This window comes from Pinus tabuliformis, chromosome 9 (assembly GCF_031772625.1).
Source record: "Pinus tabuliformis cultivar Carrire ecotype Pingquan chromosome 9, CPIR1, whole genome shotgun sequence".
Lineage (NCBI taxonomy): Eukaryota > Viridiplantae > Streptophyta > Pinopsida > Pinales > Pinaceae > Pinus > Pinus tabuliformis.
Genome location: NC_142307.1, coordinates 236,617,717 through 236,645,029, shown reverse-complemented (window position 1 = coordinate 236,645,029; position 27,313 = coordinate 236,617,717). Strand labels below are relative to the sequence as shown.

Sequence of the window (27,313 nt, the reverse complement as noted above, 5' to 3'; positions counted from 1 at the left end):
TCTTATTCGACAACTCGTTCCCGCATAACTCATGCTTCCATGGTAGCTTTCCATTCCAGCATAACTCATGCTTCCATGGTAGCTTTCCAGCTATTCTAGTCTAGTTGACTTGATGTTCCAAAAACAAGAGTGGTTCTTCTATCTTTACTCGACCCCCTTCAATTAATGGTTTGGAGAAGCTTTCTTCCTCTTATCATACGTTGCCTGATATTTTCATTAGTTAACAACTAAGCAATACTGCAGGCACTCTATAAAAAAAATCCCTGACTGCCTGCAATGGTGCTACTATAAAACTTCCTTATGGGGCTTCTAATTCCTTTATATAAGGCTATGCTATCTGAATCGGACATCAGCATATATATGCAATGCATACAAGATATATTTCGCCCATGTGGATCTTGTGATATTATCTTGAATATTTCGTCCCTGATCCAAGCACAAAGGAAGTGCTTCATCGAGTTACTATTGCAACAACATATACATTATGATACACACACCATTCTGTTATTGTTAGCTATGGTTTCCCTTTCAAACCAGTGGTGAACACATTGGTACATCTGAACCTCAGTGAGAAAAATAAAACCAACCCGGCTGTACCAACCAACCAAATGCCCATGTGGGTCACTGCGATATGTTGAATATTTCTTCCCTTGATCCAAGCACAACGGAAGTTCCTCATCGAGTCACTGTTGCAACAACAATATACATTCTGATACATACACCATTCTATTCTTGTTGGCTATGGTTTCCCTTTCAAACCAGTGGTGGGCACATCAAAGCATCTAAAACTTAGTGGGGAGAATAACTCCACCAAAGATCTATCAACCAACCAAGCGCCATTGACAAAAAAAAAAGTAATTATGATTGAGAATAATAAATAATAATAATAAAATACCTAATGTATAAGTTTGTAACCATTCATACTCAACTTAGTGGTCGACAGTGGTTTATTGAAAGTTGCATAATGAATGGAGCATTAAACTGGCATGGACACATTGTTTCTATAATTGCATTGGAAATGTAGAACTCATGACTGCGCAGTGTTTTCCTAGCATTAGTCCAGTTGGATTTTGCGTTAAGCATGACTGTAGTTGCTCATAATTTCTTCTTCTATGTGCAACTCTTGGATCCATGTTTTTTGATAACTACTTCACTTCTTACAAGAATCTTGTTCCAGTTATCAACGAGTCATGCTACTTTGCAGACGGTGGACATCCTATTAATAATAAAGTGACCTGTTGACCTATGGTAAAATTTTGGGTCATGAACTCATCCAGATCTCAGTAACACTAACCCTAGCAGGCATTCTCTTTGTCATCTAGAAATTGCTCCCAGATACTTGAATGTAACATTGTGGACTGTCTGGATAAATGGATTCTCACTTATTAACATTTACAGAGATAAGCCAATAAAATACATTAACACAAGAATCCCAGGTTCATTGTCTCTTTTCCATCAGTAAATGCCATGTGCATCTCATTTTTCAATCAAGAAAGGTTGTTGTCTGTGCGTGTGAATCACCACAGCAATTAAACTTATACAATTTTCCATTTCTAGAAATTTGTCGTATTTTTATTCAGTGTAACGAATTTATAAGAAACCAACAGAAACTAGAGCTTATCTGCATTACATATGACTCTATGAGAAAAAATGTATGGCCATTACGCAAGCAATGGGGATTCAAAACATCAGCACTGTGTCGTAAATTCGTAATTATTTCTTGATTATCTTAGACTTGCCCTTCATTCTTCTCGTCCTATTTAGATGATCCCATTAATATGAAGCCAGTGCACTCTAAAAGATAAAATACAAGGTTAAAACACATAAAATTATGATTGTTAGAAATAGATACCCGAATGCAGGAGAATATGTAAACTCTCCCAGCAGGTAATCTTTCCCATTGACTTGGTAGAAGGATTCCATATGAAAACTTGCCGTAACAATTAAACCTCCATTAGACGTGTTTTATCATTTACAATTGGTCTTGGTCCATCCCAAAGTTCATTCAGTTCACTTCTGACCCAAGAAGTAAAAATGACAGGTCCAAGAGTGGAAGGGACCTGCATCAAACAAGCCCATAAAATCCGTTGTGAGTGTATTTGTAATATAGGTCTGGAGATAAAACAGATAAGAGATCATGACACATCAATTTAAAACACTGTGCCCTCTAAATTTCTGGCACAACTAATACAACTCAAGCGTGTGGCTGTATTTAAAATGCTTCAGGAATAAATTGCTATTCCCGAACCTGAATACTAGTTAAATCTGTTTTCTCATTAATATGATGATTTTCGTTTCTCTTTGCAAAATTCAATGCTGGGTCCAGTTTCTAGATCTATCAGCCATCATTATCGCTTCTGATCTAGAAGGTATAACCATCTAAGACAAACTTTACTTTGTAGACAATGTATCAACTAGAAAATGGGTGTTATACTGCCCAGCAGAACCATTTTGCCAATGTTGAATTCACATGGTAAGCAAAAGAGCACAGGTGTGTAACCAAACATAAGGTCCTCTGACATTTATTAAGAACAAACATGATACAAAAACCTTGCAAAATATCCATGATAGGAGGTTGATGTTTCACATATTTTGAGAAACAAGCATATCTAACACACAAATGAAAAGGAGAATCTAGGTACAAAAGTATGAACCTATCATATGCCATAACAGCGACACGGGAATAAAATTCAAAAATAGTTGGATTTCTCAATCTCACATTCTTGATTTCCATCCAAATTAAAAAAACTGTTCAGAGCTCTATTTACTTGATCAAATGTATGGCACAACATATTCTTATAGAATGAAAATATCGCAAGAGATGGCAAATAGGATTTCTTAAACTCAATTCCTGACTTTTATCCAAATGTCAGAACTTGTTGAAGAACTCCATTTACTCGTAAAAATGGAACATAAATTATTACAAAACTACAGTCCGTAAGGACTGAAACTTCCTTGAGAAGCTATAGACGACAACTCAGGCCCAAATCCAAATGCAGTATGGAAGCTGCACCTGGCCAAGAAAAGTTAACAATAACATATTCCTCTCAAAGACCCCTATTGCAGTACCTAAGCCCTTTTTATAGCTAATGATCCCACTTTAGCTTCTTTTTATATTACATGTGAATTAACTAGTGTTGAGACCTAATCATAGGGATTGGGTGAATAATTGTAATTAGTGTAAATACATATGGAGGAAATGAAGAGTCATCGGGAGATGAATTGAACAGTCACTCCCTATTGTATATAATAATGAACAACCTGAATGAATAATATGATTACATTTGAGAAGTTACCACCTGGTCAGACATGGTATTAGAGCCAGCGCCATTTTTGGCTTCATTCTCTGCTTTGTAACTCCTTTCTGCATATGTTCTGTCTATTTTACAGAAATGACCACAGATGTGCCTCTCTCAAGAATTTGATAACCTTTCTATAGGTTTTCCCCTCTATGGCAACTACTGCAGACGTTCGGTTGGTTATCGGGTATTTGTTCTATTTATACAGTTTATTTATAAATCACCGTAAATTAGTGTTAAGCGCTAAATATTGAGTTTAAGCATCAATACTGAGTTTAAGCGTTAATACTAAGTTTAAGCGCTAAACCTTTTCTTAAGTGTCTTTATATGAATTAAGCATGTGGGTGGTATTGATAAGTATAAGTGGTATCTCGCGCGCCCGAAAGGCTGTAAGTGGAATTCCAAAAATTCACGCGATTAACCTTAGCGGGCGACACGTAGCACAAGAAAACCACTTTTCTCGCACGCTCTCGATTTGTTAGGCATCGTGCAAGTTTTCATGCGAGATTTCGCGATAGCTGTTGGATCAAGCGGGATTGATCGACAGTGGAGATTGACCAAGCAAGTTGGCAAGTGGGTGACGCAATAGTCGTTCGATTGCCCAGTTCAGATCTGACGGTGATTGCGTCGGAAGATGCATGTGAGTTAATTCAAATTTCGGATGTGATAAGGTTTTATACAACGGGTTTCAAACCTCATTGAGTTCCAGCCATTAAGGCCGTTCATTGGTTGATTGATCGGACGCATATCACTTCCGAAAGTGCGCGCAAGTTAATGTCAGAAACGGGCGTGATAAGGTTATAAAATGGAGTTTAATTCCTTTTAGTTCTGTTGGACGCGATATTCGTTGGATCTGGAGAAGTGAGATCAACCGTGCGGATTGCAGCGCTTGACAAAAGAAAAAGTCAACGAAGGACCCATAGGGATTAGTCAGATAAGTGGGACCCTCAAGGGAAAATCCACGTACAGAACCGGATTTAAAGCGTCGTTGATTGGTTACAAAGTTAACCAACAGTCGAATTACACAGTACACATCTTTGAAATGCATTCGCTGATATCTATTGTGGGAGTGGTTCTCACCGGGAAGGAGAACTATCCTAAATGGTCGCGGAAAATCAAACACACTCTCATTTATAATGAGTTGTGGAAATAAGTGTGTGTTGGAGACGGGGACAAAGAACCAGAACAGCCTACCTCAGACAAAGAATTCGCCATTTGGGAAAATAAAAACAGCAAGGCTTATGAATTGATTGCAGGATCAGTAAATGAAGAGGTGAGTCGCCATCTTTCGCCATTTTCAAATGCTTTCGAAGCCTTACAAAAACTGAAGGAACTCTATGACTCACACTCTGCACTTGAAGTTTTTCAACTCATGATTAAATTGTTCACCCTTGAATTACAAAACGATGATCCTCTTGCTCTTGCATCAGAAGTAAAATCTATTATGCATAATATTAAAGCCACTAATGTTGAACTGGACATTCCTCTGATAGCTTTTCTCAAGGCAATTTATCCCTCTTACTCAAATTATCTTGAGTCATTGCAAGCAAATGAAAACCTCAAAGATATTACCTTTGACTCCCTTGTGAAGAAAATTGTTGAAAGAGAGAAAGCTTTTGGGAAAAAGAAGACTGTTCCTCAGTCTTCTGAAGAGGTTGTGTGCCTTGCACAGAAAGAAAAGAATCTTGCTCAAGATTCTTCAAGAGGAAGAGGTGGTCGAAGAGGAAAAAGAAGGTATTTCAGAGGCAAGGGGGGCAAACACTCTCAAAGAGAAAAGTCAGATTTGCACTACATACGCTACAAAAGAGATGGATCACATGATGCATCCACATGCAAGTTGCCTTGGGACAGAATTAAGAATGAAAGAAACCAACCCAAAGGTAAAGCTAATGAAAAAGAGAAAGGTAAAGCACCTGAATCCGCTCACTATGTTGTGGTACACTGTAATATTGGAGTAAATGAAGACTTATTTAATGCTTCACTTGCTTCTTGGAAAAATGATTGGTTGCTTGATTCAGGAGAAACTTGCCACATGACTTTTAGAAGAGATTTTTTTGAAGAATTTACTGACAATGTTGATGGAGCAGTATACTTTGCAGACAAATCAAAACTCAAGCCATCAGGGCTTGGTATAATCAGGCTCAAATTGCCTGGTCATCCAGACTTTCTTCTGCATCATGTTTTATATCTCCCACAGCTGAGGAGAAACTTGTTGTCATTGGTCCACGGGACACTCCATTCATATGTTTGATGGCAAGCTTGAGGTGAGAAAAGCATCAGACAACTCACTTGTCATGACAGGGATAGAAGACGAAAGACTTCTCAAGCTACAAGGTACCTCTGCTCGTGCACAAAATTTCTCATAAAATTCTCATTATGAAGAAGGTACATTTCCATCAAGTTTATTATGGCATGCTAGATTTAGACACTTGAACTATGACAGCCTCTGCTTGTTGAAGAAAAATGGTGTTACTGGTTTGCCTACAATTACTAGGAAACTTAAGCAGTGTGATGCTTGCATAGCAAACAGTGTTTTCATGACTCACATTCCAGGGCACATAGAAAACTTGAACTCATTCATTCAGACTTATGTGGTCCAATGCATGTTCCTTTTGCAAATGGAAATAAATATATGATGACATTTATTGATGACTACACCAAAATGTGTTGGGTTTATTTATTAAAGAACAAATCTGATGCTTTCCAAACATTCAAGAACTTTCATCCATGGATTGAAAATGATGCACAATCTCATATTAGCTCTATTCGCACTGATAATGGAAAAGAATACACTTTAAATGAATTTGAAAACTATCTTTGCCAACATGGGATCAAACATCAAACAATTGTGCCTTATAATCCCCAACAGAACGGAGTAGCTGAAAGAATGAATAGGACAATCTTAAATATGGTGCGCTCCATGATGTTTTTCAAAAATGTAAAAATGATGTTTTGGGCTGATGCAGTTCTATGTGTTGTATATGTAAAGAATAGGTGTCCATCTAATGCCATTAAAAACAAGACTCCTTATGAAATGTGATATGGGCACATTCCTTCGGTAAAACATCTCAGAGTCTTTGGTTCCACATGTTATGCCTTGATACCAAAGGTACATAAAAACAAACTGGTGCAAGAAGTCGTAAGTGTATCTTCCTGGGGTATTCAAACACCTCCAAAGCATACCGTGTCTATGATGAATTCAATAAAAAGTCTGTTGTATCTAGAAATGTAATCTTTCTTGAATCATCCAAAACTGACAATGTTGTTGAAAAACAACTTGATCGCTTGGATAGATTCACAAATGCAAAATCATTTCAAGAATTTGATAATCAGATTCCACATCTTGAAGGGGGGATTCCTATACTAGTTCAACCTATGGAAACTTCCTCTGAAGCACTCTCTCCCCTGCATGAAACTCCAACAACGGATTATACTTTGAGTGATGTGATTGATAGAATTGGGAGACTCAATCTTGATTCAACCCCAACTCAATCAACGGAGCAGCTTGGACCATCTCAGAAAGGTCCCCCAAAGTGGCTGACAAAGACACTTGAAAGTATTCATCTTGATGAGCTTGGAAAGACAGGAACTAGAAATTCAACCCAGCAAAACGGAGGTGATGTAGATGACTATGATTCACCTATTGATATGGATGTTTCTTATGATTGTGAATTGAATTTGTCTACAGATTTTGAACCAACTTCTTTCAAAGACGTTGCTTCGCATGATGAATGGAAAGAAGCAATGCAAAAGGAGTATGATGCCTTGATAAAGAGTGACACTTGGAAGCTAGTTGATCCTCCATTAGGAATCAAACCAATTGGCTGTAAGTGGGTCTACAAGAACAAGTATAAAGTTGATGGCTCACTTGACAAGCACAAAGCCAGGCTTGTGGCAAAAGGTTTTGCACAGAAGGAAGGGGTCGATTATGAGGAGACTTTTGCCCCACAGCAAAATGGGCTACCATCCGGACACTCTTTGCCCTAGCAGCTCAAAACGGTTGGAAAGTCCATCAAATGGATGTAAAAACTGCTTTCTTGAATGGAGATTTAAAAGGAAATGTTTTTATGTCCCAGCCTGAAGGATTTGCTGTAAAAGGACATGAACATAAAGTATGCAAACTTGTGAAATCCTTGTATGGCCTCAAACAAGCACCGCAAGCCTGGTATGAAAAACTAACTGAGCATCTTCTAAAACTCAATTTTAAACATTATGATCTTGATGATGCAACTTTGTTTGTCAAGAAGGTTGGCAAAACAGTTGTATATCTTGTGGTAAATGTAGATGATCTTTTGATGACATGGAACAATGAGAGCTACATTGCATCCATAAAGAAGGAATTGAGGAAAAGTTTTGAAATGATTGATTAAGGCTATGTTCATTACTATCTTGGTATTGAAGTAACTCAACATCCAAAGTCCATATTCCTTTCTCAAAAGAAGTACATTGGAGATCTATTGAACAGGTTTGGCATCACTGAATGCAATCCTCTTACTACTCCAATGGAACCAAACTTAAAGCTCACATCCATTGAAGGAAAAGAATTTGAGGATGCAACAAAGTACAGACAGCTTGTAGGGAGTCTCAACTACCTAACTACTACCAGACCAGACATTTCGTTTGATGTTGGAATCCTTTCCAAGTTTATGCAAAAGCCTTGTGAAGGACATTGGTCTGCTGCAAAAATAGTTCTGAAGTACTTGAAGGGAACTTAAGACTTTGGAATCAAGTATACACAGGTGGGCGACTTCAGCTTAATTGTATACTCTGATTTTGACTTCAATGGAGACAAAGAAACTAGGGTATCTACTTCAGGTTATGCTATGAGTCTTGGATCAAGAGTTGTCTCCTAGAGCACGCAAACAATCAGCTCCCGCAGATTCCACAACAGAGGCAGAATATGTGGCAGCAATTGAGGCAACAAAAAAAATTGCGTGGCTCAGGAAAATTTTGGAAGATTTGCAGGTAAAACAAGTACAATCGACTCCACTCATGGTTGACAACACCTCGGCAATAAAGTTGGCCAAGAACCCAAAGTTTCATGATCGAACAAAGCACATCAATACAAAATATCATGTGATTCGACATCATGTTGAGGCCAAAACAATCCATCTTCGCCACTGTTCCACTAATGAGCAAATTGCAGACATCTTCACCAAAGCGCTTGGAAGAGAGAAGCTTGAAAAATTCAAAACGATGCTTGGACTCACCAACATCCCTTCAGATTAAGGGGGGAATGTTGACCCCTAATCATAGGGATTGGGTGAATAACTGTAATTAGTGTAAATACATAATAAAGGAAATGAAGAGTCATCGGGAGATGAACTAAATAGTCACTCCCTATTGTATATAATAATGAACAACCTGAATGAATAATACGATTACATTTGAGGAGTTACCTCTTGCTCTGACAACTAGAATTTACATCAAACTCAGTTAACTAACAGAAAAGAACCAACTAGCATGACATAAAATTTATCTTAACATAATGTCCATAGATAAACAGAAAAATTATAAATTTAAAAATACAATTTATGAGCCACGCCAAAGTACCAATAGCTAAGCACTCAAGCAGGTTGTCTTCAGGCATTGTAACATTGGGAGTGTGGGGAAGAATTGCCAACCAACAAATCCGTAGTGTAACTTCTGCACTAGATTTGTAATTGGTACTGTTTCTTTTTGATGTAACCATTTTGAGCTGTCCTGACCTCTTGCTTGGTTGCAATGATCACCATGTCTACCAAGAGATATATGATGCATACCAAAATTCCCACAGCTTAACAAGGAGAATAAGACATACAGTTTCAGTATACCTCTCCTCTTTTTGGGTAGTACAATAAAATTTGGTGATAGATCACTAGACAAGCTGTCTTGTATGTGATTGGAATAAGATTAACAAGCCCCAGAAAAAGTACTATAATAAGGATTGCTGCTATAGATCAAATAAAGTAATGGATATGATTATTGACATCTCTTTTTTTTGTAATATATACCTTCTCCAGCTGCAGTGGATCTGACATACCCCAGAAAGAGCATCTTCAAGCAAAAGTTGAGCATCTAGCAGGATACCTTGACAATGGAACATCTAGACCTCATATTCCAATGGAGTTTAATCTAATTCAAATTCACCACATGATATATAAGATGAGTAGGAGGATACAAGCAAAAAAGCATTAGATTCAAAAATCATGGTGTTCCATGGACCATATGATAGATTGAATAGGCTTCAACATATGATGTCACTGCTTGAACCAGTGTTGCGGGGGAGCGCCCCCCCCCCCCTCGCTCCCGCTCCCGATCCGCGCTCCGGGCGGGAGCGGGTCGGGAGCGCGCTCCCGAAATCACTCCCGATTTCGGGAGCGCGCTCCCTAAAAAAAATTTCGCTCCCTGCGTTTTCGGGAGCGTTTTGCCTTTTTTGCATTTTTTTTTTGGTAGTAATGTTCGAAATGCAATTTTTTTTGAAAGAAACAAATAGTTTTTGAGTGGGGCAACTTAATGATCAAGTCTAGGCCCTAGTATTGATATGCTATTCATGGTAATGTTAAATTCTTAAAGTAAAAGTGACATTTTCTTTAATTTTCATTTTCATCCTTTTACTTAAATTTTTAACATTACCATGAAATGACTCAGGATGTTTGAGAGTGGTTTCGTCCTCATTGGATTTCATATGGAGAAAGTAGAATTTTAGATTTCATTCAAAATCCAGCAGACTTATCAGTTTTTCAGGATTTCAGGATTGGGGGATTGCAATGTTTCCATTGAATTTTGTCATGTATTAGGGTATGGAACTCATATTTAATCAAGAGTACCAATCCCTCTATGTACCTTGATGTTAGTGACATTGGTTGTCGAACTCCTCTATCATGACCCTTCTAAAAATGTACGCATCACTCAAACAAAATCTTGACTTGACATGCTATGCTTTTTCTATCTTATGTTAATGCTTAGAGGGTGATATTAATGACAAAGATCCCTATACAGATACAAAGGTAATGACAAAGATACCTCTGGATATTAATGCTTGGAGGGTGATATTAATGACAAAGATCCTGATTTTGCAACAAGACTAAAAAATTAGACATTTCTCGTGGTGGCAAGAGGCCCAAGCATAAGAAATAGATAATAAATTTACTTCTCTTCTCTAGTTTCTAGTAGCTTTTATAACTATTGACTCTTTCATATTTATTATGATATTTTTTTAAACAATATATGACAATTTAAGTTTGAAGTTGGCAATTATAACTCATTAGTAATGAATTATGAATATGATGCTTCATGAAAGTTGAAAGTTGTTTCATTTCGTTTCATTTTATAACATTTCATTTCATGTTAGATATTATTTGTTGTAATGGTTACACTTAGCTTACAAGTACAACTTTGGTGATCAATGATGATAAATGTTATATATTGAATTTTGAAAGCTTGAAACTTTAAGATTGATGAATCATGAGACTCAATATGTTGTATGTTACTATGTTACTAACTTGCGGACGTGGTTGATGAAGATTATAACTTCTAGATGATTGTTGTTATATGGTTCAATCTATGCTTTTTTATGTTTTTTTATATCTAATTCATCATTCTACATGTTTTTGTTGACATATATGTATCAAAAATTAAAAAATATAAAAAATATATATATTTTTAAAAAATCGCTCCGGGATTCGCTCCCAAACCGGGAGCTTCTGAAAATGGTCGCTCCCGCTCCCGCTTCCGCTCCCGCTCCCAAGTAACATTGGCTTGAACTGTTGATCATCCATCCTCAGCCATACTCGTTATCACTAACCTAGCGATCATGTGGCACCTAATCTTTGGTATGCGATGTCATATACTTGGCCTGTGCCTATGAAAGAATATCCTTAGTACCTTGGCAATGTACTCCACAAATAAGCCGCTTTACCTTGCTCTTTCTGTCAACGAGGCTAAGATGAAGCAAATAAAACAACTTACAACCTTACAAGTAAAATATTGAAAACCATAGCATATCTATAAAGGAGAATGACATTCAAAAGCATGGGTTGCTCTGTTTTAGCTATATAAACTAAAGCACGTGAGGATTATTGTCCCACAAATTACTAGAGCATTGATAAATCCAATGTGCAGGCACAAATATCCTATTAATTACCTCAATTATCCTATAGCTATAGGGAACCATGTTCAAAAATTGGGTAGCTGTGGTTGGTATTTTCATCATGTAAAGAAACTGAAAATTTGAATTTATAATTTGCCTCCAAAATATTTTGAAGTTGGCTTCATATTATTTTAGGTTGGCCAGGCCCCCAAGAAGCACCCATTTGACCCCCTCCTCAAGTCTATAGATAAGAGACATTTGCTCCTCATTTGGATACATCAAATTGGTCATGTACATCCCTGATCCAGCGAAATTGCAGGGAGGGCTGAAATTTCAGAAGCTTGGTTTTTGTCATGGCACTTGATCATGATTTTGGTTACTGGTTTGGCTATTATTCTTCTATTGTTATTTATGATGTATTGACGTATCTGGAAACTCTCTCTCTCTCTCTCATAAGGAAGGACTTTTTCCTGGGTTTTGCCCTGGCTGTGAGTCTAATTTCTGTTTTGTGGCTCATCATTTCTTAATGTTTCTACTTTGATTTTTAACTGCTCTTTTATGCTTATAAACGATTATTTTATAACTGTTTAAAGAATTAATTACATAATCCTAATGATGATTTGAAGCTGTGAAAAACAAGGAAATTGTTCTAAGCACTGCCCTCATTAAAAAATCAGCATGGTATTAGAGTTGGGGGGGGGGGGGGGGGGGGGGGCCGGGCACTGAAGAGAAGTCATGAAAGCATTGATTCTTTGTGAAATGAATGATCTGTGCCATATTTCTGACATCTGTGTCAAGTCTCTAGTCCAAGTTATCTCAGAGTATTGCGAAATTATCTCTAGTAGATGCGAGGATCCTGGGCATTTGAATGTATCAGATCGATGAAGTCTCTCCACACCTATGATGATTCCTTGTGTCAAAAACTCATACGGTAGTCAACTAAACTGCATCCGATTCTGAAATAAGATGTCATCTGCACCCTACTATGGAGGCTGCATCTAGGCAGAGTCCTGTGGTCATTCAAGCCTCCTATAGCATTAAGTTTATGAAAAAAATTGCGGATTAATTCTCTTATGGACTTGAGGTCATCACTTTCAGGTGTAACCAATATTTGATTAAAAGTTTTTGTGAATTGTCATTTCATAATCTGGGCTCAATTCTGTGGCATCACGTATTCATTTATTTCTCTGTGGATTCATGTGAGCTAATCTCTCTGTGCAAGCATCTCTGCAGCTTCTCTTATGTGAGGTCTGTGGCATCCGAAAAAAAAAATGCCAGTTCTGTATGAGGAAATCCAAGTTTATTCTCTGTGATAAAAGGTGAAAGATCTAAGCTTATATAACTAGGCTGAGACCTAGTCTGAAAACACTAACTTGCAAATCTGAGCTACCTCAGTGGCATTTATGGCATCTTTTAACATTTCTGTGGACAAGCTAGTATGCCAATCCTGTGACAAAGGTCCATACATTCATGCAAGCTGTTATTGTTCTGTTCTATACAAATAAGGAATGCATGTTTGAAGTATTCTTAAGAACCGAATTATTCTTCTGTGGCAGCTATTCATGCAAAGGTCTGTTCATGTGAAAAATTCTATGGCTCCTCTTCTGTGGATCATACCATATCCTTCTTGTGACACCTTTTATTAATGTTATTCTACTAATACTTGTGAGAAGCTTGAGTCCTTTGTAACTCGTCTCTGTGGAATAAAGGTGCAAAATTGCAAATAAAGCAAAGTGTTGTCATCCATCTCCTTGTCCTGCAAGAATGTAACAAATCCGTCTATTGAGATAGAGGTCTGAAATCTGAGCTCCCTTTATATGTCACAATGCCCCGGCATCCAAGGTTGACAAGGTCCGAAATTGTCTCAGGTATGGTTCGAGCTCATTGCTAGCTCGTGGAAGATTTTGTTCTGTGGTATAACAAAAAAAATTATGCAAACGGCTCTATCTTTGTATCCTTGTGAAAGCATATGAAGCTCCCTCATGAAACAATCTAACGAGGTCTGAAGGTAATGTCTCAAGTCCATGACATTCGAGGCAAATAATGAAGTTTGTGATAAGGTTATTTTTCAAAGAGTCTCCTCCCTGTGGTCGTGTTACCCACGTGGGTGACCCCATAGGAGAAATTTTCTCCTAGCTTTGTCTTCAGCCAACAGCCAGCAGCCCCTGACAGCCACCAATGTAGTCGATATTGTGTCAGATGCCTCTGATCCCTGAGCCAGTCATTTGTCCCCTCACCCATCTGTCGAAATCATATGTTTGAAAGTGCGTCATCCAACCCTGAAGATATGTTTTTTCATTATGTAATTGGGTGTTTATGCTTGTTTTTCTTGGGCACACTTGGGTATGGATAGCTGGGTGACTTGGAAGGAGGAAGGGCTTTGATTGTAGTCTTGTTCCCTCACCTTAACTGGGGGGTTAATCCTCAACCCTAGTCCTGTGGGGTCTCCCCTATTGGCTTACAGCTTTAGGATGGGCACTACTCAGGAAACCCCAATTTTGGTAGCGTGGTTTCGTTTTCCCGTTCCACATTTTTTGCTCCCCTCTGCACATTATATGCCCTATTTCATCGTCTTCCCTCTCTGGGTCCACACGCCCACTGGGGTCCCACAATGCTCTGGTATCCCCCTTCCCTTGTCCACATGTCTGTGTCGGACCTAAAACAATACCCCGGAGGTTGATGCAGCTAAAAAGAAAAAAGATAAAAGCATGATATCGCCACATACAACAAGAAATGTACCACAAAATGCAAAAGATGGTCGGGACAATAAAATTTAGAACGTGGGAAAAATCCAAACATGAGCTCTACCCCTTATCATTATGGCCATCACCCTGGATCCTAAGGCCCTTTAGTGCCCCCTGCATCATTAAAGGTGGGCGTTGAACTACCCCACCTTGAGGGGATAATCAATGCTATATCATACACATCATGCTCTCATCCCCTAGAGCCCGAGCAATATAATAAAGAAAAATCAATAAAAAGCAAATGAAGAAAGGTGGAAAACAAAGGTCGGGGTGGCTCATGTACCACAATTTCTCCCTCCTACATTCATACACCCAAATATGTTGACATCCCTCATCATTACCACCCTTGAGCCCATGTCATTTCCCCTATGTCCCAAGCCACCTTATCATTATTTATGTGACACCTACCACTTAAAGGATGTACCTTGGACATGTCCTTCACTTTAGGGGTTGGAAACTGTTATCACCCCAAGAAATCTCTTGGGTTGTATCTCAGAGATGCTAGGGAACATTATAAACTCAACAAAATGTTAGAAATGGATGAATGGAAGGAATGATGCATATTCAAGCCAGATAACCACTCCTACTATGCTTAACTCCAGACATGGGTGAACACCCCCAGACTACAAGGCTTTAGACCACCAATTACTCACAGTTTGAGGATTAAGTGAACATGGAGAATACTGACCACACCAGGAGATGCACAAGACCATGTGATGGCCGGCTGCAACCACTAGCGAGGTCTGCAAATCTATTTCCTAATGCACAGACAGGATGACAGCTCTTTGGCACTAAGTAAACAGAAACCTGCATAGCACATTCAATGATACATACTATATTCTAACACAGAGGTGGGATGACAGCCCCTCTAATGCTAAACATCAAGAGCACATGAAAAATACATAACAGACACAGCCTAGAACAGAGTAGAAATGGAAAATGAGCAATTAACAGCAAAAGAAGCTTGTATTAGCTGAAAATGAAGACCAGACGCTGCAAGTATCATAGTAGTAATAGTCTCTAGAAGTTGAACCTTACATCAAAACTACAACCATCAACCTTCATCACATCTTTTTTCTGGGTCTATATAGAGTTTGATTACAAAGATATGTTGTTGTGCTATGCGTGAAGGGGTCATAATGGACCACCAACCACCTTAACTCTCTGATGGAATCTCTGCTACAATCTGCTTGCTTTAATGAATGGATTTGATCTTTCTGCTGCTCGGCCGTCCTTCCTGAACAAGTGGAGTGTAATATGAAACAAGCTCCATAACTGATAAATGCATTTAACTGCTCGAGGCTTGTCCTCTCGTTCTTCGGCCACTCTGCTCTTGAATGCAGTGGTTGAGGATTTGCTGCAAAAGGTACCGGGAACTGGTTATGCTCGTCCTTCTCCCTCTCGGGTACACAATGTGTTGAATGCAGTAGTTGAAGTGGTAATGCACCAAACACTGATAGATGGTCGCTTCTGTCCTTCGGGTGCATGTTACAAGTCGAGAACATGGAGACTTCATGACAGACGAAGGAGCAAGATGGGAACAGATATCAGCCGTTAGATCACATGAATGGACAGTGGAGATCTATCGGCGAGAGAGAAGCGGGAACAAACAGGATCAAACCAACGTGGGCCGTCGGATCGCGGGCGGACAGATCCGACGGCGATCGGGCGCGAAAGATGCATGGGAGATAACGCGCGGGAGAGAGGACAAGGGCGGTAAGCAGTATTCCCCGCACCGCTTTCGGAGGATGGCGGTAATCGTACGCGGGCTCGCGATACGATTCATCGTGCGACGCGTGGCAGAGGAAAACCACTTTCCCCGCGGGTTAATGGGTGGGCAGCTCACGCAATCGGGAGGTGCGAACGCCGTTGGATCAAGCGACGGACGATCGAACAGCGGGGGAAACAAACGGAGTTTAATGCACGAGGAAAAAGGCGGAGACCATTCGATCAAGCGACAGATGATCAGACGGCGGAAGCTTGATCACATGGATCTTGATTGATGTGACGGGAAAGGGCCCATGAATAGCGCGTTGTCATATGATCGCAGTTATGTGACTGTTTGAACTCGGCGCCCGGGGCTAAGGAAATATGGGTTATGCAGAGTTTAGAGGAACAAAACAGAGGCAGCAGGGTGAAAGGAAGTAAGCAAGGGAATAGGGAAAGGCGAGGATAACCAGTGTAGACCATCTCTGAGCCAGCAACCAAGGACCGAGCTTATTCCTCCTCCTCGAAAATCAGCAACATGTAGCAGAGCTAACACTGGCTCCTTCTGGGGATGAGATCCTCCCTGTGAGGTCTCAAGAACTGCAGATCAATGCCTTCATACAAAATAAGCTTAAAAACATTACCTAGTATCCATTGGGCATGGAGTCAAATTAAGTCTACGCTAAAAACTTGTAAAAGAACATGCTTACAATCATTAAGGCCTGAGAACCTTAAACAACATAAATCTTCAAAAACTGGCCATCTGCTGGGCCATCAAAACTGTTTCTCCCCCTCTCGACCGGTTCATCATAGATCAGCAAAATTGGGTTGATTTGATCCTCTACCTCAAAAAGTTTAGGGCATTTGACCTTATCTGGTAGATATGGATCAAATTTCATTCCCTTTCTGTATATTCTCTTCCTTGGATGCTCTTCATGGGAGCCTTTGTACACCTGATGAATAACAACGGTATCTGTACTTGTCTGTGTCATATGTGGCCTGCACAATTAGTATGAATGGTGAACCAATGTATTCTTGTGCGGGGGACACAGAGACCTCATCTGCTCCTTCATCTTTCTTAGAACAGTCCACATCCAAGGAGGAGTCCCAAGACTGTGCACCCTCTTCCTCTGTCATCAAGCAAGCTGCCCTTTCAAGCTGTGTGGAGGCCACCTGAGCAGGCAACAGAATATCAAGACTGAGATGATTAGTATCAGCCTTGGGCATTGAGTTATGGCCTGCCTCAATGCCTAGTGGGCAACTGTGAGGGATTGTCACTTGAGCAGACAGAGGGACAGAAGATGATGGGGAGCTTTCCTCTCCCTTTTTGATCACTGTGCTGGGGACAAAAGCAAGTTGGGTAATTTGCAGATTTGCATAGTCATTGGAAGATGGGCCAGCTTTAGGCTCAGCTTCTTTGAGGATGGGAGGACCTGCTACTGATTGCTTCTGCTGATAAGCTTGTTGTTCTGCAGGTACAACAAACTCACGAGCAGTGCCTTTGGATAATGCTTCTTCATATGCAGCTCTTGTTAAGAAAGGGGCACTGCCCTTATCTTCCAAACCATGGACCTCCTCCTCTTCTTCAGGCTGCTCTTCTTCCATGACTATATTCTGAAAAAGGGTCTTCACCCTTTGATCTTCGTTTGCATCTTTGTTTCTTTGCAAAATCTGCAACTGCTCCTGTGCTCCTCTATATGGATTTGGCTTTGGAAGAGTAAAGGAACAAGGAGCTCCTACTTCTTGAGAATATTGCTCAGCCTCCAATCTGGAAACTTCAGAGGCCAATAGCTCTATCATCCTGGCCAATTTATCGATCTTAGGATCAGAGGATGATGAGGACTCACCTCCCTGTCTTCTCCTTTCAGCATTATCTTCAAGCCTCTCTGCAGCTATGATGTTTGATTCTACTTCAAAGGCTGCATCTTGCATATCAGCCAAAGAAGTACATCTTCTTTCTTTTAACAGCAGGCAGAACTGAGAATCGAAGGCACTGGCATAAGTAAACATAGCAGAAGTAGGGGTGGGTTTGACTTCAGCTGGTATTCTGTTGTACATATGGTTGAATCTCTTGTTGAAATCAGACAGCAGCTCACCATTCTCCCTCTGCAAGTTCCCAAACTCAGTATAATAAAAGAGCAGATCTTTATTATCCCCCCAATGCTTTAAAAACACATCATCTAAGGCCTCAATGTCTGCAATAGACCTAGGGGGTAATTCTCTAAACCATTTTCTAGCCTCCCCATCTAGGCTTTGGACAAAAACCCTCATCCACACATCCTCTTCATTAATATCTAGGTTATCAGCATAGCTATAAAAGGACTCAAGGTGCTCTTCAGTTGTTACTCCTTATGTACCAGTAAACTTAGGCATATATTCTTGATAATCTCCTGCAGGCATAGCATTCAAAGGGACAGGCAAGACAAAAGGCCGATACCTAGCAGCAACGATTCTTTCTATCTTTGTAAGAGCTTGCTGACTTGCCATGACTGGGGTATATGAAAGGATATTGGTAAACTGAGTGGTATGGATCAATGAAAAGGATGACAGAGACAGAGGAATATGATGGACAGCATGGAATGCTTCCTTTGGACTGAAATCCGAAAGGGAAATGAATGACTAAGGAGCTTTATGAATCTCTGAAAGTGATTTTCACTAGCAGAGATACATGGGACTATTAAGGCTTACCTGATCCTGATGCTCCTTTCTGCAAAGTTTTCTTCTGCTTATCGATCTTCTCAGGGTCAGGCACTAGTTCAGCTGGTAATGTTTGAGGATTTCTTCGAGTGTGTCTCACAAACTGAGCCAGGACTATACTGTAAAGTCGCCAAAGGTTGGTCTTCCTCCAGTGGAGTCACCAGATAGATGATTACAACCAGAAATGTGCCCAGACCTTGTCTATCATCAAAATCTGGAACTGTGTCGTTCTCCCAGGGAAGCTGAGCTTCAATCTCCTCTCCCCGACAACGATGCCAATTAATGTTATCACCCCAAGAAACTCTCCTAGGTTGTATCTCAGAGATGCTCGTGAACATTATAAACTCAACAAAATGTTGGAAATGGATGAATGGAAGGAATGATGCATATTCAAGCCAGATAACCACTCCTACTATGCTTAACTCCAGACATGGGTGAACACCCCCAGACTACAAGGCTTTAGACCACCAATTACTCACAGTTTGAGGATTAAGTGAACATGGAGAATACTGACCAAACCAGCAAATGCACAAGACCATGTGATGGCCGACTGCAACTAGTGACGAGGTCTGCAAATCTATTTCCTAATGCACAGACAGGATGACAACTCTCTGGCACTAAGTAAACAGAAACCTGCATAGCACGTTCAATGATACATACTAGATTCTAACACAGAGGTGGGATGACAGCCCCTCTAATGCTAAACATCAAGAGCACATGAAAAATACATAACAGGCACAGCCTAGAACAGAGTAGAAATGGAAAGTGAGCAATTAACAGCAAAAGAAGCTTGTATTAGCTGAAAATGAAGACCAGACGCTGCAAGTATCACAGTAGTAATAGTCTCTAGAAGTTGAACCTTACATCATAACTACAACCATCAGCCTTCATCACATCTTTTTTCCGGGTCTATATAGAGTTTGATTACAAAGATATGCTATTGTGCTATGCGTGGAGGGGCCATAATGGACCACCAACCACCTTAACTCTCTGATGGAGTCTCTACTACAATCTGCTTGCTTTAATGAATGGATTTGATTTTTCTGTTGCTCGGTCGTCCTTCCTGAACAAGTGGAGTGTAATATGAAACAAGCTCCATAACTGATAAATGCATTTAACTGCCCGAGGCTTGTCCTCTTGTTCTTTGACCACTCTGCTCTTGAATGCAGTGGTTGAGGATTTGCTGCAAAAGGTACCGGGAACTGGTTATACTCGTCCTTCTCCCTCTCGGGTACACAATGTGTTGAAGGTAGTAGCTGAAGTGGTAATGCATCAGACACTGATAGATGGTCGCTTCTGTCCTTCGGGTGCATGTTACAGGTCGAGAACATGGAGACTTCATGGCAGACGAAGGAGCAAGATGGGAACAGATATCAGCCGTTAGATCACATGGATGGACGGCGAAGATCTATCGACGAGAGAGAAGCGAGAACAAACAGGATCAAAACAACGTGGGCCGTCGGATCGCGGGCGGACAAATCCAACGGCGATCGGGCGCGAAAGATGCATGGGAGATAACGCGTGGGAGAGAGGACAAGGGCGGTAAGCGGTATTCCCCACACCACTTTCGGAGGATGGCGGTAATCCTACGCGGGTCGCGATACGATTCATCACGCGACGCGTAGCAGAGGAAAACCACTTTCCCTGCGGGTTAACGGGTGGGCAGCTCGCGCGATCGAGAGGTGCGAACGCCGTTGGATCACGCGACGGACGGTCGGACGGCGGGGGAAACAAACAGAGTTTAATGCGCGGGGAAAAAGGCGGAGACCGTTCGATCAAGCGGTAGATGATCGGACGACGGAAACTTGATCACACGGATCTTGATTGATGTGATGGGAAAGGGCCCACGAACAGCGCACTGTCATATGATCGCGGTTATATGACCGTTTGAACTCGGCGCCCGGGGCTAAGGAAATATGGGTTATGCAGAGTTTAGAGGAACAAAACAGAGGCAGCAGGGTGAAAGGAAGTAAGCGGGGGAATAGGGAAAGGCGAGGATAACCAGTGTAGACCATCTCTGAGCCAGCAACCAAGGACCGAGCTTATTCCTCCTCCTCGAAAATCAGCAACATGTAGCAGAGCTAACAGGAACACCTAATAAGGCGGTTTATTAACTACTCCTACCAAGGGAGGTAACACCATTACATGCTCAAAACCCCAAATCTGGAAAGGAAACCCACTATGAAGTGTCCATTTCTGCATTTGATTAGCAAGCTCATTCACTCAATTGCACTAATGAATTATTGTATTGGAAGGTGAGGAGACGCACTGGATCTTATACAAGCTTGGCAGGTGGTTTCACTTTTGATCTGAATTTGAAACTACTTGAAATTTGTTTGCAAAGTATTCAATTTAGAATTAAACATGTTTAAAAGATTTCCATGTCTTGCAGAAAGAAAACACATGAAATTTTCAGTTGTTCATGACCCATTTAACCATAGCAGAGTTATTTCCTTTTACTGTTTAACACATTAAAACGAATTTGATCTGCAAAATAAATCAACCACAAATGCAAAAGAAGTTGATAAAGCAGTTCACCCCCTCCAGGGCTACGTCTGCTGGGTCCAAAGCTCCCAACCGGGCTTGTCCTTGTTTTTATTAAATGCTCAAATTGAAAATACAGCTGAATAGAAGCATCTACAGGAGAAATAGATGGTAAAAATGGATTCAGAACACTTGAATCCTTCAGGATTGACTATTGGATCACCTCCAATGGATACCTACAACCCTATACAGTCTTCACAAAACTGGGCCCTGGTGGCTCCTAGAACTTTCACGGCTCCAAAACCTCTGCAAATGACCTCAGATGGCTGTAAGACCTGCACCAATGGCTTCAGAAGGTCGAAAATACCCAAAATCAAAAAAAAAAATCGTCCAAAACCGACTTTCCTAGCCAAAGTTATGGCCATTTAAAGTTTCTCCAGTTTGCCCCTAGAAAAACTCCAGCTAACTTTAGTTAACTCCAGATAGCTCCGCCAATTATGGCGGGTCCGCCAAATTTGGCGCTCCTGCCAAAATTCTGCCAACTTAACTACAGTTACATTTAATGTTTGGTGGTTGCCTCGGATTTCGTGCCCGGTGGAATATTCTTTTTTTAATTTTTTTTTTGAAAAATTAAAATTTCTAATGTTATGGACAAATTCTTCTTTTTGCCATAACTTCCTCATACGGCGACCGTTTTTCGAACCGTTTGCGGCGCCGGAATCGGGAAGACGAGCACTTTCCAGTCATTCAACTTTGAACCAGTTCTAAGCACTTTAAATTTTGAGCATTTTACGACACTTAGGACATGAGCACCTTATCACGTCTCCCCATTGGGAAGCTTTTGGACCCCAAAAGCCTTCAACTACCAGTTAAAGAGGTGAGGGTACAGCTCCCTCACTCTGTCCACCTCCATCCACTTTGCCTTGTTCATTTTGCTCCCTTTGAAACCAACCCAAACATAATCTACACTGCCCCTTCTTGAAGTGCGTGTCCTTCTGTCAAGGATTGTATCTTCTTTCAGCTCATCTAAGAATTCTGGCGAGAAATCTTGTATAGATGGCAGCTGAACAGCACTTTCATGATCAACAATCAAAGGAGGTTCATACAAACATAAGTTCTCCACATTGACAACAAAATACATTTGCATGTAGGAAGGCAAATCTAATTGAAAAGCATTATTTCCAACCTTCTTGAGGATTTTGAATGGACCATAACGAATAGGCTTCAGCTTTTTACCTTCTCCTTGCATCCTTTTCTTACTAATGTACAGCCATACCTCATCTCCTTCTTGAAACTTGTGATCGACTCTATGCTTGTCGTGTCTTTCCTTGTACTTGCCTTGACTCTTCTCAAGTTGTTCTTGAATTTGCCGATGTATTTGCTGAATTCTTTCAATGAATGAACGAGCTTTGTTAATGTCACTATGTCCCTCAATGGCAACATCTTTCTCAAGAATGAAATCAAGAGGTGATTTTGGCAAATAACCAAAACAAGCTTCAAACGGTGAGGTGTTTGTGAAAGAGTGCTTGGCACGATTGTAAGCATGTTGTATGTAGTGCAAATGTTCATCCCAAAGCTTGGGATGCTTGCTGCAATAACCTCTCAAGAGGTGCACAATGGTTCTGTTCACAACTTCGGTTTGTCCATTTGTTTGCGGATGGAAAGCAGTACTTTTCTTCAACTTTGTGTCCATCATCTCCCATAGGTTGGACCAAAAATTCCCCACAAATCTGGAATCCCTGTCACTAATAATGGAAGTAGGCAAACCAAAGTGAATCCATACATGATGAAAAAATAATTCAGCAGTTCGTTTAGCAGTTATAGTTTTCTTACAAGGCATAAGTATACACATTTTGTTGAAACGATCAACTACTACACATAAATAATCATGCTGCTTTCTAGATTCTAGCAAACCTCCTACAAAATCCATAGAGATGCTCTCCCATGGTCTAGAAGGTACTGGCAAAGGAGTATACAAACCAAGCTTCCTATTGCTAGGCTTGCTTGTAGCACATAATGAATAACCTCTTATGAACCTTGAAATAGAATCTACCATGCGAGGCCAATAGCAATACCTCTGTAGATGTGCAACTGTTTTGCTCACACCAAAATGGCCAGCAATAAGAGAAGAATGAACTTCTCTTATGACATTTATCCTCTCCCCCTGTGGTATACACAACTTGCCCAAATGAAACAGCAAATTGTTATGCATGTGATAGTCATTTTCCTCTACATGATTTCCTTTACTCAAGTTAGCATACACATCTTTAAAGTCATCATCAGATGCATATTCTTCTATGTAACTATCATATACAATGGAATCATTCTTAAGTAAAGTAACAGCACCAATAATAGGCCTTGAAAGCATATCAGCAACCTTATTCAAAGTACCTTTCTTATACCTTATTACCAAATGGAACTGTTGCAAGAAGCCCATCCATCTGAAGTGTCGTGACTGTTGTAACTTGCTTTGTGATTGCAAGTACTGTAAGCGCTGATGGTCGGTATGTATAACAGTTTCTTTGCCCATCAAGTAGTGTTTCCACTTTTTGACGCTTTGTACCAACGCATACAACTCCTTATCATATGTAGGATAATTCACAACAGCACCATTAAAAGTTTCAGAATGAAAAGCAATAGGCTCACCATGCTGTAGAAGAACTGCACCCATAGCATAATCACTAGCATCAGTTTGTATCTCAAATGGCTGTCTCAAATCCGGTAATGCAAGGACTGGAGCTGAACTAATCTTCTCTTTCAAAGATTCGAAAGCTTTTTGCTGCTTGCCTCCCCATTGCAAAGCATGCTTCACACTTGTCACTGCATGCATAGGAGCTGCTATAGAAGAGAAGTTAGAGATAAAGTTCCTCCAATATTGAGCTGCACCCAAAAAACTTCTTACCTCTGTTATGGATTTGGGAGTAGGCCACTTCACAATAGCCTCAATCTTAGCATGATCAATTCTCAAAGCACCTCCTCCTACTATGTGTCCCAAATAAACCAAAGAAGTCTTTCCAAATTCACACTTTGACATTTTAAGAAATAACTGATTCTTCTTCAAAACATCAAGTACTTTTCTAACATGCATGACATGATCTTCTCTAGACTTGCTGAAAATTAAGATATCATCTAAGTAGACAATAACGAAATCATCAAGAAAAGGACGAAAGACATCATCCATTACCCGCATGAAAGTTGCAGGTGCATTGCACAAACCAAACGGCATCACAAGCCACTCAAAGAGTCTTGTTTGGTTTTAAAGGCTGTCTTCCAAATGTCACTTTCTTCAATTCTTACTTGATGATATCCACTGCGCAAGTCTAGCTTAGTGAAATATCGAGCATCTTTCAGCTGGTCTAACAAATCATCTATCCTTGGGAGTGGGTAACGATTCTTTACCGTTATCTTGTTCAAGGCCCTGAAATCAACACACATACGCCAAGTGCCATCTTTCTTTGGAATCAATACAATCGGTGAACCACATGGCGAAATACTTGGCCTTATGAAAGCCTTGTCCAACAAGTCCTTGATTTGCTTCTTTATTTCAGCATTCTCCATAATAGACATGCGGTACATGCCTATGTTTGGAAGAGGACAATCTGGATGCAAATGAATTTCATGCTGAATCTCCCTCTTAGGAGGCAAACCTGTAGGCTCCTGAAACATCTCATGATATGCATCAACTACATCATACAGATCTGATTTAAGTTTTGGATCACAATTGTCAAATGGCTCATGATTCACATCAACCTTGGGCTTAATCATAAGAAGAACAAAATTCTTACTTGAATTGACCAGCCTTTTTACCTGCCCTGCATTCACCATCGCTACATTTGTCTTCTTGCGATGAGCTCTAACAATGAACTCCTTGCCATCTTTGAACAGATGATATTTGTTTTCATGGCGATGAAAGATAGCTTTCCTGTCAAACAAGTAAGGACTTCCCAAAACAATTCCTGCTATATCAAAAGGTACCACATCAAGTTCCACTGTGTCAATAAAATGTGCAGTAATTGCAAAGCGCAATGTGCACTTTCTTGAAACTTGTAAATTTGCATCCTTGCAAATCCATCCAAGTGGATATGGCTTCGGATGTGGAACGGTCTCAAGTTTAAGCTGCTTGACCAAGTCCTCTGATATAAGGTTTGCTTGTGACCCAATATCAAAAAGTGTGTCAATTTTAGTATGTTTTGAAATCACCCTCACATGAAACAGTTCAATTCTTTCTTCCTCATTAGGAGCTTGTACATGGCAATTTGAGGTACTAGTGCTAGCTTGAGTTTCAATTTCTTTTCCCTTCAAGTTTTTCAAGCCCATGGCTGCAATTTTGGTTTCATCACCTGAATCTTCCCCTAAATCTTGTGGTGTAGATGTAGTAGCAACAGTTTTCTGTTTCCCTTTGGATTTGTTAAATTGAGGTCTTTTTTCAGGATATAATTTCCAACAGTTTTTCTCCTCATTGCCTGGTTTAGAACAATGTTTACAGATCACTTTCTCACTCTCCTGTTTGACAGATGCATTCTTTTTGCTCTTTCCCTTGGAGGTTTTCTCTTTGTTTTTCCCCTTGGGGGGCTTGTTTCTACCCTCTTCAAATGTGTTTTTTCCCCTTGCCTCTAAATGGGTAGCTTGGACACAAACCTCGTCCAGGCTAGTAGGGTTAAACATCAAGATGGTGTGTCTAAGGTAGCTATGCAAGCCACCGATGTATTTTAGCAATGTTTCTTGGGTCTGTAAATCTACCCCTAACAAGAGAGCTCTTCTCCTGAATTCTTGGGTGTAGTCTTGGACACTCTGACCCTTAAGTTGTCTGAAATTTTGCCAATTCATAATGGCTTTCTGCATGTGAGCAAGAGGATAAAACTGTTTTCTAATGGCTAACAGAAATTCAGGCCATGTTAAGGTAACCTTACCAAATTTTTTGATCTCCTCTTTAGTCTTGGCCTCCCACCAGACCAAGGCTGCTCCATCCATTCTCAAAGAAGCCAACTGAATCTTTGTGGCATCATCATGCATATTTTGGATCCTCAAGTAAACTTCCAACTGCCTAATCCAGTTGTCAAGCTTTTCTGCATTCACTTCACCATTAAACATAGGTAATTCGAATTTTACATCAAGCTTCAAAAAAGGACTTTTTCCAGAGGAGCTATCCTTATGAACAGAAGAAGACAAAGATGAAGAGGAAGAAGGTGAAGATGGGGGTGGTGGATCACCATTTCCTCCATGTCCTTTCTTGGAATGATCATCATCCTTCTTACCTCCTGAAGAGCCCTCTCCTTCATGTGGATGTTTGGACCCTTCTCCAGCCAATTTCTCATTTCTTTCTTGGTACAATATCCTCACCATTTCAGTGAGGTCCAAGAAAACCTTTCTGAAGACTCTTTCTTCTTCTCTTGGATCTGTCTCTGTAGGAATTTCTCCTTCATGTTCAGACATCCTTGAAGCTTCTGCTGAGACTCTTGAGGGTGAAATTGAAGGTGGAAGTGATGGCTCTCTGGCCTTCCTTGACTGAGGATTCTCTCGTTCTCTAGTCAACTGTCCTTCCCCTCTTTTAAGTTTCAAACTGGTAAGCATCAATACTTTGCAAGACAGTTAGAAGATCTTTGCACAAAACCCTGAGCTCTGATACCAACTTGATCTGAATTTGAAACTACTTGAAATTTGTTTGCAAGGTATTCAATTCAGAATTAAACATGTTTAAAAGATTTCCATGTCTTGCAGAAAGAAAACACATGAAATTTTCAGCTGTTCATGACCCATTTAAGCATAGCAGAGTTATTTCCTTTCACTGTTTAGCACATTAAAACGAATTTGATCTGCAAAATAAATCAACCACAAATGCAAAAGAAGTTGATAAAGCAGTTCACCCCCTCCAGGGCTACGTCTGCTGGGTCCAAAGCTCCCAACCGGGCTTGTCCTTGTTTTTATAAATGCTCAAATTGAAAATACAGCTGAATAGAAGCATCTACAGGAGAAATAGATGGTAAAAATGGATTCAGAACACTTGAATCCTTCAGGATTGACTATTGGATCACCTCCAATGGATACCTGCAACCCTATACAGTCTTCACAAAACTGGGCCCTGGTGGCTCCTAGAACTTTCACGGCTCCAAAACCTCTGCAAATGACCTCAGATGGTTGTAAGACCTGCACCAATGGCTTCAGAAGGTCGAAAATACCCAAAATCAAAAAAAAAATCGTCCAAAACCGACTTTCCTAGCCAAAGTTATGGCCATTTAAAGTTTCTCCAGTTTGCCCCTAGAAAAACTCCAGCTAACTTTAGTTAACTCCAGATAGCTCCGCCAATTATGGCG

At 40.3% G+C, this 27,313-nt stretch overlaps 1 protein-coding gene across 2 annotated transcripts in view; it reads right to left on the bottom strand.

Annotated features, from left to right (window-relative positions):
- Positions 1 to 1,639: 1,639 nt before the first annotated feature.
- LOC149148059 (signal peptide peptidase-like 1) overlaps positions 1,640 to 27,313 on the bottom strand; it is a 51,834-nt gene continuing 26,160 nt past the window's right edge. For both annotated transcript variants that reach the window (XM_089439623.1, XM_089439624.1), the window contains exon 4: positions 1,640 to 2,060. In XM_089439623.1, the coding sequence (XP_089295749.1) occupies positions 1,944 to 2,060 (117 nt within the window). In that variant the 3' untranslated portion in view covers positions 1,640 to 1,943. The remainder of the gene's footprint in view (positions 2,061 to 27,313) is intronic.